Source organism: Ambystoma mexicanum, chromosome 11 (assembly GCF_040938575.1).
Source record: "Ambystoma mexicanum isolate Mex_15411 chromosome 11, UKY_AmexF1_1, whole genome shotgun sequence".
NCBI classification, from domain to species: Eukaryota; Metazoa; Chordata; class Amphibia; order Caudata; family Ambystomatidae; genus Ambystoma; species Ambystoma mexicanum.
The window spans coordinates 2,489,311-2,503,556 of NC_090934.1; the positions used below are offsets into that span (position 1 = coordinate 2,489,311).

Below are 14,246 nucleotides of genomic sequence, written 5' to 3' on the forward strand. Positions count from 1 at the left end.
CCTCCCCAAGCACTGTAGGAGATCAAAATAATTTCCCAAACACCATTTTGCATGGCGAGTACATCATTAACACCTGCCGGCCAAACAAGTACAGTATTTAACCCATCTCTTACTCTGTGATCCTCCCCACGCACTGTAGGAGAGAAAAACAGTTTCCGAAACAGCATTTCGCCTCTGGTAGTGACCGCGCTGTCTTCGGCGGCATCCACGCATTGTGACGCACATCACGGCTTGCTGTAGCCAATCGGCGAAGATGTTGCGTGTCTGCGGTGTTGACGTCACCCCCCCTGGCCAATCGGTATCTTGACCAAGGAGCGAACAGGAAAATGTGACCGTGGAGAGAACATAGATATCACTAATTTATTGAGACATATTTTTTGGTAAGTACTGGACAGATTGTCACCAAATTTACTAAAGCACGCATTTGGGACCAAGCCCCTGCCCCTACCGCAAATTTGGTGAAAATCCGTCCAACGGTTTGATCTGTAGGTGTGTGAGAAGGCCTTCAAAGTCTTAAGACTCCTTGTGCCAGGCCCCTGTCCTCAGGGCCCCTGATTACCAACTACCTGTTATTGTGCAAACAGATGCCTCTGACACTAGGATTGGAGCTGTACTATTGCAAGTAGATGAGAAGGGTAAGGAACACCCTATTGGCTTCATTAGTCGCCAGCCTAAGGACAGAGAGCTCAGATAGTCCACACTAGAGAAAGAGTGTTTCTCTGTTGAGTGGGCCCTAAGGAAGCTGAGGCCCTACCTCTATGGGACCCACTTCACTGTGCAAACTGACCATAAGCCCTTAAAGTGGCTAATGGACACGAAGGGAGAGAATCCAAAGTTGCTTAGGTCATCCATAAGTCTGCAAGACTTTGACTTCACTATTGAGCATAGGCCAGGTGTCCAACATAGCAATGCTGATGGGTTGTCAAGAATGCTTAACCAACCCAAACATGAGACTCATCCACGGGTGGATTAGTTCCCCATGTCCTTAGGTCTGGGTGAGGCGAGTGTTAGGAAAGATTTCATTGTATGTGTAATTTTCCCTCCAGTTGTACGCCCCCAAACTTTTTGCTGCTGTTTAAACACCTTAGTCTGACTTTTCCAGGGTAGCACAGCCTTCTGCTGCACTCCTCTGGGCTTTTGCTCACTTTTTATGGGGAAACTGACATGCCCTTAAGACAGTCAGTACTGGGAGACTTTGTTCCCCTTAGTCCTTTTCCAATGTTGCAACTTTTCTGCAACATGTAACAAATGTACAATGTACTTTCCAGTACAGTGCACTTGGGTCTGTTAGTCATTTCCAAAGACCCTAGATACTCTCGTTGGACTTTTTTGGAGACGTGTAGATGTGTCATGGGCAGGGCTGGTGGCAGCTTATTTTTTCATATAATTTAAACCGTTTCCTGCCATTTAAACCGCCCTTACTGCGTTTGGCACAAATAGGTGGGCTGGCTCCAAAATGGCAATACCGCAAGGTTCTTTCTCCTGTCCTTTGGCCATCTTGCCCCTTTGCCTTCCCCAGGTTGAGCCGACTCAGGTCAGCCCTTATTTGGCCAGGCAGTTTCCCGCAAAACACCAAGCTTTTGCGGGCTTCTGCATGCCTTGTGTGTGTGCGCCTACAGGATGTGGGCTGGAGTGTCATCTGTCCCCAATACACATCCTAGGTGCCAGAGAATCTGGAGTGCTGTGAATGCCTGGGACCACCGTGGTCCATGATTGGTCCATGTATGGAGTGTGTGTTTGTGAGCAGATCTCCCATTGGGTCCTCTTTGTTTTGGCATGAAGGAGACTCTGGATAAGAGGAGGCCCCAAACACCCATACAATGTCGATCTCTGGAGTTCTCACTGAACGAAGGATAGGATTCAAGTATCCTGAAACTAAGAAGCCTAGTCGAGGAACCGCTGGTGCCAACCTTCCTGCTGGAAGGTTGGCACCCTGAGCCCGCTGTTGTCCCTATGCATATGTTTGCCCTAGAAGGTCTGCAAAGATGCTTCGACCCATTAGAATAGTGGGACCAACTATTCTCGGCACCTTCAACAAAACCTGCAAGTAAGCCTTCTCAGAAGTGTCCCTGGGCCAACCAGTGGGCTGACCAGCTTACACAGGACCTTTGCTCTGTCTCCACCGAAACTTGGTGTACTGCTAGCTCTGTTTCCCCGGCACCCTCAGACCGAATTTCGAACACTTGGCATTCCCAGGTCTGAAGTGAGACGAGTGCGCCAGGACCAGAGTAAACACGGTTACCGTGTTGCCCAGCCGCGGCAACAATCTTTGCAGACGTGCTGCATTAGTGACCCTCTTGCCCCTGAAGCCTGCTGCAGTACAACTGGCCTGATCCATCCATCAGGATCGGAGAAATCACCTCTGTCCCGTTTGGGAATCATCGCTGTATCTTCGGTTCTGAGAGCCGCAGCGACATCCTTTTTGTCGCATTTGAACCTGCATCCGCAGTGGACTCAACTGGCGAAGTTCGGTCCGGAGTGCACCTGGGGCCGGTGAGTAATCCTAACCATAACCGGTGGCCCCTAGCGCCTCCATCTATTTTTACGCACAAGTGGTCCCTGGGTTCCCTCTCCTTTCCATTGCTAGTGAGAACTATTCCCGAACCTTGTAACTGCCTCTGCCTTTAAGTGGAGGTCCTCCTTGGAATAGTGGGAATCTATTCTTCATCACCTCACCCACCTTCCTGAGCTGCTAGAGACTACGTTTCGCCCATTGGAACAACCGCGTGTGCCTGCACTGCATAAGGCTCCTCTCTTCTTAGGGTTTAGACTGCCTCTTAGGTGTGTGTTTGATGTTGAAAGGGACTAAAGACTATCCGCACTGCCTATTTTCCTTCCCCCTCTAGGTTGTGAATATAATTCATGCCTTTAGACCCCAATGGTGTTGTATATATCTTGTATTGATAGTTTTGTGTTGGTTTGATAGTATTACTGTGATCCTTTTACTGTGTGTCGAGTTAGAAAGGCCTTGTAATAAATGTGTTTATATTTTTGATATATACACCTGTCTGGGAGTAATTTGTAAGTGTCCTTGCTCTGTGTGCTCATTGAGGTCCTTCAGTCACCCTCACCCCTCCTGAGACCTAGGGCCTCATTACACGGATGGCGGTAAGGATTTACCGGTACCGGTAAAATACCGGTACCGGTAAATCCTCACCGCCTTACTACGAGGTCCCTTTGCGGGTTGGGGGATTTAACGCCTGCTTTTTTGCAAAGGGACCCAGGGAGCTAATTACGGTACCGCAATTTGCACCTTCCCCATTCCCATTGAACCCTATGGGGCAAAAATGGGAATGGGGAAGGGCAATGGTGGAAGGGGGAATTACCGCCCCGCCAACCTTGGAATGGGGCGGTAATTCCCCTTTCCGCCAAGGCGGTGCCAGTATTTTACCGGCATGAACCATGGCGCTAATAGCGCCATGGTTCTCCGCCATCCGTGTAATGAGGCCCCTAGTCTTGACCCCCTGCTATGGCTACCTTGATTGGTCTGGCTTGTCCAGAGGTTACCCTGTTCCAAGAAACTAGGCTGGCCTTCTGAACCTCTGCCCACCAGGTCAGCGTTCAGAAATATGTCTTAACAAACCCCCACCCCCACTCTGCTCTTGAACCCAAACCCACCCACCCCCATCCGCTTTTGAACCCCTGCTCAAAACATCCACCCACCCCCTCTCGCTTTTGAACCCCCACCCACCCACTTTTGAACCCCCACCGCATCTGCCTTTGAAGCACCACCCACCCCACCATCCACTTTTGAACCCCTGATCTGCTCTTGAACCCCCACCCACCACCTTCTGCTTTCACCCCCCCTCCACTCTTGCCCCTGTCCCTCCGACCCCCCTCTGCTCTTGACCCCACACCTACCCCCCCGCTCTTGACCCCCCAACCAACCCACCCACTCTCCCTCTGCTCTTGACCCCACCCTCTGGTCTTGATCTCCCACCCATCCACCCTCCCTCCGCTCTTGACCCCCGCTCTTGACCCCCACTACCCACCCTCCACTCTTGACACCAACCATCCCTCTTGACCCACCCACCCTCCCTCTGCTCATGACCCCCAAAACACCCTGTGTTCTTGACTCCCAATGTCCTCCACTCTTGGCTAAACAACCCACCCTCCACTCTTGACCCCCCCAACCTCCTTCCGCTCTTGACCCCATCTGATCTCCCTCCACTCTTGTCCCGGCCCACCACCCACCCACCCACTCACTCTCCACTCTTGAACCTCCCCACTGTCCTAGGCTTTCCCAAGGAGGTTCGTGCTGACCAAGGAAAGAACTTTATGAGCAAACCGATCAGAGAGATAAAATAATGCTTACATATTGCCACTCTGAGAACCTCCGTTGTGCACCCCCAAACAGATGGATAAGTGGAGAGATTTAATAAAACCCTTACGACAATCCTAAGGAAGTGACAGAAAGGACTGGATCGCATGATAACCTGGGCCCTATTTTGCAGTAAGAAAAACTACTCAAGCATCTACCTGATTCTCTCCGTTTGAATTACTCTACTGTAGGGAGCCCTGAGAGGTATTAGATATGCTCATAGAAACCTGGGAAGAAATAGAAGAAGCACTGATACCTTTGTCCCAGGCTGCCACCTGACTAAGGGATCATATGACCCTAGTTCGAACCTTGGCACAAGCACATATGGAGAAAGCCCCGACCGAACAAAAACAAGACTATGATAAAAAGGTGAAATCCGCTCTTTCTCTGTGGGTCAGAAAGTGTTGGTCCTCTTACCCATCTCTGAGAATAAACTTGTCTCAGTGGCACAGACCCTATGAGATAATAGAACGCACAGGTGCATGTACTTATAGAGTAACCCACCCAGACAAAAGACCCATCTCTATCATATTAACCTGCTAAATGAATGGACAGGAAATCTAACGGCCTCCACATCCTCCATACTAGCCTGTTTGGCACTGGAGGAAGTTGATAACACAGACCTTATTCGCCAGAATCTCCCAAAGGAGAAACAGAGAGACCTGGACAATCTTGTTCGTTCTTTCCCAGATGTATTTTGCGAAAAGCATGGTAAAGTACAGGGCACATACCATTATATCAGAACCCCATCTAAAACCCTATAGGGTCCCAGAATCTAGGAAAAAGATTGTAATTGAAGAAGCGGAAACTATGTAAAGAGCCAACATTATAGGGCCCTCTTCTAGTCCCTGGTCCTCTCCAATCATTTTGGTAACAAAACCCAACCACTCCTGGTGTTTTTTATCGAATTCCGACAGGTTAACACCAATTCTGCTTTTGACGCCTACCCCATGCCACGGATCGATGATTTAATCAATAAACTGGGTAGTGCAGTGTTCCTATCTACCTTAGACTTGACAAAACCAGCCATGAATGACTGGCATGTTGCCCATTTATTAGACTTCAGTGACCACACGTCACCACATTGTGTTAATCCTGGCTGTGGGCTAGCGGTTCACACCTTTATTAATGTATGTGCCATGTGATGTGGGAATGGTCAATGTGTCACTTGGTTCTTGATTTCTGTGTTAACCCTTTCCTTGATATTGAGGGCACCTTACTCTATTCATTTAACTCATTGTCCAGAAGACATTTCATTAGATGTTCAGGATTACAAAGGCTGGAAAGTGCACATTTGCTATTTAAAACAAGAAATGTGTATTTATCTCTTATGGAACACTAATCCTGTTTTTCCTTTTCTTTCAAACAGGGCAACAAAGCAGGAAGCATGGGAAAACAGTGAAATGGTTTTAAAAGCTTTTGTTTATAAAAGAAATTTCCTCTGATAGCTGGGCCTTGGCAACGTTTTCTTGCTCACAACAGTCACTACCAGCCTCGAGTCTCTTTGGGAAAAATATTTCACAGTCTGAAGACATTTCACAGCAAAATAAAGGTGCAATATTAATGATTTTGGAGGAAACATCTGGTTCCTATGTCCAGTCCGTACCAATCATTAGAGAGGTCATCTGTGTCCACTACACTGATGAGAGGCTAATAAGAATGGCTGTTACCTTAAAGTAGAGGCTGGGCATTTTCATGCTTTGCACCACATCCACTAAGAAAAAGGTGCTCAACACCAGCTTTGGACTTGATGCTTCAGAATCTTTGGCGCCCCTGCTATGGTGCTGATGTTCCAGTGGCGGCTGCTAGGATTAAAGCCCAGAAGCACGAAAACCACAAGTCTACAAACTGCTCTGGACATGGAAAGGTTGCCAGCACAAGCTTTTCTTTTTATTTTCAGACTTGCCTGTTCTGGCTGAGGATTGAGGTTCTGTATTGACATTCATGTGTATAAAAATGCACCTGACTTGGTGAGACCAACCAAGAGATTAAGATCATTATGTAAATATTTTGAATTGGACAAGGAGCTCCTTACACAGAAATTGCTATTTAAAAATTAACACCTTGACAATGGAGTTACTCTTTGAATTTTCTGAATGTGAAACAACTTTCAATGAAACTGTTCATTTATGGCAACAACAAAGATGTCTCACCAAAGAGAAAGAACATAAACATTTTGAATGCTGCAAGGCTTTTACAGAAACAAATAATCTATTGATGAATCGGAGAAATCACACTGGGGTGAAACCATATTCGTGTTCTGAATGTAATAAGTCTTTCAAGCGAAAGAGTCATCTATTGCATCATCAGAGAATTCACACTGGGGAGAAACCATATACATGTTCTGAATGTGATAAGGCTTTCAAGCAAAGGGGTCATCTATTGAATCATCAGCGAAATCACACTGGGGAGAAACCATATACATGTTCTGAATGTGATCAGGCTTTCAAACAAAGGGGTAATCTATTGCGACATCAGAGAAATCACATTGGGGAGAAACCATATACATGCTCTGAATGTGATCAGGCTTTCAAGCAAAGGGGTCATCTATTGAGCCATCAGAGAATTCACACTGGGGAGAAACCATATACATGTTCTGAATGTGATAAGGCCTTCATGCAAAAGGGGACCCTATTGAGCCATCAGAGAATTCACACTGGGGTGAAACCATTTACATGTACTGAATGTGATAAGGCTTTCAAGCAAAGGGGTAATCTATTGAGCCATCAGAGAATTCACACTGGAGAGAAACCATATGCATGTTCTGAATGTGATAAGGCTTTCAAGCACAAGGTTAATTTATTGAGCCATCAGAGAAGTCACACTGGCGAGAAACCATATACATGTTCTGAATGTGATAAGGCTTTCAAGCAAAGGGGTCATCTATTGAGTCATCAGAGAATTCACACTGAGGTGAAACCATATACATGTTCTGAATGTGATAAGGCTTTCAAGCACAGGGTTAATCTATTGAATCATCAGAGAATTCACACTGGGGAGAAACCGTATACATGTTCTGAATGTGGTAAGACTTTCAAGCAAAGGGGTCATCTATTGAGTCATCAGCGAAATCACACAGGGGAGAGACCATACACATGTTCTGAATGTGATAAGGCTTTCAAGCAAAAGAGTGAACTATTGAGTCACCTGAGAATTCACACTGAGATGAAACCATATAAATGTTCTGAATGTAATAAGGCTTTCAAGCGAAAGAGCGAACTAGTGATTCATCAGAGAAACCACACTGGGGAGAAGCCATATATATGCCCACAATGCAATAAGGCTTTCAAGCGAAATGATCACTTTGTGATACATCAGAGGAAGCACACTGTGAACCATAAACGTGTTCTGACTGCAATGGGCCTCATCATGAGTCTGGGGGTAGCCATGCCGGTAAAACCAGCACGGCTCCCTCCAGAGTCATTTTTGGACCCGGTAATTGCCCATTCGCGGGTGCCCGAAAATATTGCTCCCCATTCCCATTGAGACCAATAGTCCAATAGGACTCAATGGGAATGGGGAGGACGGATGTGCATCCGTCAAGGACTGCGAGCGGGTGCCGTTCTGCCCGCCAGGTCAGACCTGGTGGGCAGAAGGGTACCCACGCGCAGACCCGTAGTTTGCCGGTCCGGTAACAACGGTGCCAGTACCTTACCGGCACCGTTGTTACCGGACCGGCAAACTCGTAATGAGGCACAATGTCTTTCAAGCAATAAGGTAAACTAGGGCTGCACCAGAGAAATCACGCTTACATGTTCTCACTGTGATGAACCTTACAAGCGTATGAGAAACCTGTGATACATCAGAGATATTACATTATGGGTTTGCAGCGAAGCCTGCCCTATTCCTACATTACAAAAAAAAATTACACGGGGGAGCCATATACATGTTCTAAAGGAAGACTTTCAAGGAAATATGTGAACTTTGGCGACATTGGAAATTCATAAAAGGTGTTGACATGGACTACTCGGATGCCCAAAACATCCACAACTTACAAAGTGTACTGGGACCTGCTGATATTGGAGAATAAAGTTACTAAATCATATAATCAGACAGGCAGTTTGTGAAGTATGATTTATGTATAGAATTAAAGGAAAGTGTCTTGTTATTTGGATTCATGAATAATTGATGACTTGCCAATTAAGTGATGTCTGAAAATGTGTTTTAAGCAGAGCATATTATCTCCCTGTAAGATCAAACAAGTTATTACAAACAATTCATGATTGATGAAAGACTAAAACAGAAGCAAGCCTACATGTGCATAGGATTCACACTTCACATATATACTCGAGTGGGAATATATTACATTGTGCAAAATACTATTACTATTAAATACTTTTTAACCTGTTACTTGCAACAGGGAAAGTACAGCGGTCATTTAAATTGGCGCACCTCAAACCACTACTTAAGGACATGGGAGGAGACATGGAAGACCTCTCCAACTACAGACCAGTTTCAAACATTCCTTACCCAGCAAACTACTAGAAACCTACGTCTACAAACTAACACAATGGGCCTCATTACGACTCATGCGGTAAGGGGTTTACGGCGGCGTAAACAGCGCCGACCCTTACCGCCTGAGTACGAGGTCCCTTAGCGCCATGGCGGATTTAACACCTGCTTTTAGCAGGTGTTAAAATCCATGGCGCTAAGGGACCATGGAGTTAATTACGCCACCGTAATTTACGGTGGCGTAATTAACGCCTTCCCCACTCCCATTATGCCCTATGGGGCAAAAATGGGAATGGGGAAGGGTAAATGGGGATTGGGGACTTACCGCCCCGCCGACCTCGGAATGGGGCGGTAAGTCCGCCTACCACCATGGCGTAAACGTAGTTTACGCCATGGTGGTAAAGTCACGGCCCAGGCGGTAACTTACCGCCTGGGTCGTAATGAGGCCCAATAACACGTACAAAAACACCAGCTGCTGGACCAGGTGCAAGTCAGCTTTCGACCCACAAGGGGAACAGGACCGGCACTCCTATCCATCTGGGATGACCTAAAGACAAACGCAGACTCCATCACAAACTCTGCTCCAATTCTACTCAACCTCCCTGCAGCTTTCGACACAGTCAACCATGACATCCTCATCAAGAGAATGGAAGAAATAGGAATAACAGACTTAGCCATACTCTGGATAAAATCATTCCTAACAAATAGAACGGAAACTGTCTGGATAAAACCCTTAAAATCTGTTTCATGGGACACCGACTGTGGAGTACCACAAGGATCATCCCCTATTCCCACTGTTCTTCAACATCTCACTGGCTCTGCTAATCAAGATCATTAAAAAACACAACCTTACGTGCTACAACTACGCAGACGACACACACATCATCTATAAAATCAAAGATTCACATGAAAAGAACACTGCTGGGAGAATATCTCAAAGAAATCTATGACTGCACTAACACAAACAGCCTAAAACTCAACGCAGGCAAGACAGAAATCATGATTGTATCTTAAAACCTGGAAAAACACCTATATCCCATTGCCCACAGAACTAGGAACAACACCCACACCTTTGAAAATAGTCATAAACCTGGGAATCCTAATGGACAATGCGCTAACATTAGAACGACAAGTAATTGCAATAATCAAGAAATGTGTTTTCCTCCTACACTCGGTAAAAAGAATCCTACCGTTCCTGTCTTTCATCCATAAAACACTGACAATCCTTGCCCTCATCATGTCAAGAATTGACTACACCAACAGCCTCTACCTTGGACCTACTGAAGAAACTGCAACGTATCCAAAACGCAGCGGGCAAACTCCTCAAACTATCACGAAGACAACACATCACCCCAGCACTAAAAATTTTACACTGGCTTCCAGTCAAACACCAAATCACATTCAAAACAATGTGCCTAAGGCACAAAGCAACCACAGCCAAGGATTAGAATTCCTACAAAAGAAAATACCAATTTATCAACCGACTAGAAACTCGTCATGCAACGATATCCGGCTTGAACCAAAACCTTACACAAAGAAAAGGTTTGGGGTATCCTCTTTCTCTCATATGGCAGCAAAAACCTGGTACACCCCCCGAAAGACATCCAAAATGCAAAGGACCACCTAAAATACAGGAAACTACTAAAAACCTGGCTCTTTGCCACAGAACCAAAATTCATCTGGTATCTCCAAAGCCAAGCCCCATCACCAGGCTAAATCCAAGGGACGGGACTACTGCTAGAGATGAAGAAGGATTGAATACTAACCCCCAACAGGAAAGGGAGCACTTGGGACTCATAGGGAGGGAGCCACCCGCTAGGAACAAAGGGAGACCATGCTAGACAGAACACTCTCACGACCAAAACAACTGATAACCATAGCAATCTCAATCCTGGTTGGGGAGGCCCTCCCACGGAGCACTAGACAGCCACAGATATTTGCCGCCGCCTTGCGCCGACCTGGGTGAATAAACCTCGGGGGATTTATCCAACAGACAGCAAGACCACAGAAAGAAACACAAGAGAGATGCCCGAAAGCATGAGATAACCACTAACCCAGCCACTAAAACCTAAATTCTTGGCACACGCCTCTCAAACGCTAAACAAACACAACCACTCTTCTGCACCCCAAACAGCAAGCACTTCACTGCAACAAGACATGATTGACAATAACACGCAGCACCCACCTACGCGGTAATTGGCACTACGCAAGCAAGTTGCAAACCGCTCTGGACCTACTTAATCACCTGTACTTAGCACGACAACTATATTACCATTACTACTGTGCCTCATACTACTGTGTTCGGTTAGTTGTATGACCTATAAACGTGACAATGGGCCTCATTACGACCCAGGCGTTAAGGGTTAACGCCGTCGTTAACCCTTAACGCCTATTCTGATTTTAAAGGCTGCTCTTAGCAGCCGTTAAAATCCATGGCGCTAACCTGCCATGATGCTAATTACGCCACCGTAATTTACGGTGGCGTAATTAGCGCCTTCCCCACTCCCATTATGCCCTATGGGGCAAAAATGGGAATGGGGAAGGGAAAATGGGAAATGGGGATTTACCGCCCCACTCACCTTGGAATGGGGCGGTAAATCCGCCATCCACCATGGTGTAAACAATTAGCGCCTGGGTCGTAATGACCCCCAATGTTCTTTCGCTTGTAATTGCCTCGTTAACCATGACCTAGCTGTTATAGCCTACCCAACCACTGGAGTATCACAGTACCTAACCTTACACCCTGATTGTTTTCATCTACATAATGTTCGTTTACACAGACTTATTTTGGTTCAACTGTATGCTGAATTAGCCTATTTTAAGTATAACAACCCATGCCTATCTTGAATTAGCCTACTTTCAGTGGATTCACTATGTCTATGTTGAATTAGCCTATTTTAATTTCATTTACCCATGCCTATGCTGAATTAGCTGACTACAACTGCTTGTGCAATTGCTTATACCCACGCCTATGAGAAAATAGACTACTCTATGCCCATGCCCACGCCAGACCAGCCTATTCCTATTGCATTGGCCTACATCCACCCTGAACTAGCCCTGCCTAATCTGTGCCGCCACAGAACTATGCTCCCTAGAAAGACTTTGCTGTCCTCACTACTGATTATCCTACTGCTAATCTATACAACCATGTCCCTAAAATACTTACCCTGTCCCCCTTCTGACAGAAACAATAGACTCCGAGCCAGACTACCTTGTCTATATGAGCCCAGAACTAGCAGCATTAAATATCACCAGATACAACTCTACTAACTTAGGCCCCGAACCGGCATCCAAACCACCAACACCAAATGACAAAACAAACCGACCTAAACCACCTAATATTGGACCTCAGAAGCCACCAAACTTGACCACTTTATCTGGAGCCCTTATTAATGCCAGATCTCTAGTGGCTCATGCCACAGAGATAGCAGACCTCCTATCCACTGATGACCGCGACATTTTAGCTGTCACAGAATCCTGGCTGCCTGTTCCTGCCCTTACACTAGCAATACCAGAAAACTGTCAAATAATCAGAATGGACAGACCCAATGCCAGATGAGGCGGCCTAACCATTATTTCTAAAGCTAACCTCGCAATAAGACTCACGCCCCCACCGACACTTAAATCTTGTGAATTACTCATAGCTAAAGTGCCCATCTCCAACTGTCGCACTTTAACTATATACTTTATATACAGACCACCAGTACCTACTGGCACATTTGAGGAGGATTTATCTAGCCTTCTGGCCAACAACACTAAAGACACTTCACAAATACTAATACTGGGTGATTTCAAATGGGATTTAAAGATCCAGAGGACAAACAAGCCCAAGCAATAGCGGCTATGCTTGGAGAACATGGACTAACTCAAAAAGTCATCACCCCAACGCATGTTACAGGAGAACTCCAGATTGGGTAACTGACTTAAACTGCACTACCACTATCAACAAAACAATTCCACAACTATGGACTTATCACCACTTAAATAACTTTTCCATAGAAATAGACAAGCAAGTTCCGAAAGCCAAAGTCATGGCACTGTATCTCCCTACCAGATCTAAAAAAAACATCACGCCTGACATACTGCCTACCGCACCTCCTCCTGTCCATGAACTCTCTCCCAAGTAACTCTTACCCTAACATCCTTGTTGAGGTATATAACAACAGCATGGCAAAGGCCCTTGATATTATTGCGCCTCTCAAACTACGCAATAAAAAACAACAGGCACATCTCAATGCCTGGTTTACCCCCCACCTCAAAGAATTAAGACTCCAAAAAATGAAATTAGAATCCCTGTGGCGCCATTCCCCCACAGAGGAGAACAAATGCCAACTAACCCACTTTGTAAATAGTTACAAAAAAGAGATAATTCACACTAAAAAAGAGCTCTTTAATGACCGAATTTCCAAGGTCAGTTCCAACACCAAGGAACTATTTGTGATTGTTTGCGAGCTAGAATCTCCTATTCCTCAACCGGATAATGTACCTAAAAACAAACAATGTTGAACCAGCATTCAGAATGCCCTAGCCAATAAAATAACAACACTTCAAAATAAAATTGCCTTAAAGGAATGGTTCAGTAAACATTTTTTATTGCGCCTTCGGGTCGGCCATGTGTTTTTAAGCCTAAGTCGCTCAATTTTAGAAAAATTTCCTATGGACCTTACCCGAGTTTTCGTCCATTAGACGCACACGAAAACAGGCATCAGGGAGCTGCCATTTTGTGATAATCCTATCATTTCCCCCATCGCCCTGGCTGACCTGCTTTTGCAGCACTAAATCTTATCCCCCGCCCCTGAGCCTGTCATAAGCAGACACGTACCGCCCATTTCACAAGCCAAAGCACGTCTCGTGTCAACATTCGCTGCGCTTCAGCTAATGATGTGTCGCCATGGAAATGGCAGGACGCCTCTTTCCTCAATAAGTATAAACAGACCGTTTCACAACACACAGCAGCAGATCTTCGATTCCATTCCTCTCTCTGTGTTACTTTGAGTATTCTGTGACTTGTTTCTGTGCTCTGATCAGCTACCTTCATTGCTTGTAGCCCGTGTGAACAGATACCAGTACCACCGCTATAAATTATTTGACTTTGTTTAACACACAATGGCTACAATAATGCTCTACATGTACGAGCCCGAGTATACCGAGGAGGAACTACTGGAAAGGGAAACATGCGAAAACGATGGGGCTTCGGACGGCAGTTGGGAGGACGATTCAACAGCTGAAGAGCCTGGACCTAGTCGCATGGACGGTGTTTCCACCTGGTGCACATGCAATCGGTGCGAGCTAATGCCAACCGAGGACGAGAACTGCTGCTGCTGTGAAAACTCAGGATGCGTGGCCTACATTTCGGAAGGTGAGCCACGACCGCAATGCCTCACCGAGCTGCCAGACTTCAGGGCAGCCTGCCTCACACGGTCCGTGTTGAGGATAATGATGGTGCTTATGCACGAACTTCGCACAACTGTTC

At 46.0% G+C, this 14,246-nt stretch overlaps 1 protein-coding gene across 1 annotated transcript in view; it reads left to right on the plus strand.

Moving 5' to 3' along the window:
• Positions 1–8,374, plus strand: part of LOC138502973 (zinc finger protein 84-like) — a 32,396-nt gene extending 24,022 nt beyond the window's left edge. Inside the window, exon 2 of the mRNA XM_069622379.1 lies at positions 5,691–8,374. Coding sequence (XP_069478480.1) covers positions 6,392–7,807 — 1,416 coding nt within the window. The 5' untranslated portion in view covers positions 5,691–6,391 and the 3' untranslated portion in view covers positions 7,808–8,374. The remainder of the gene's footprint in view (positions 1–5,690) is intronic.
• The last annotated feature ends 5,872 nt before the right edge of the window (positions 8,375–14,246 follow it).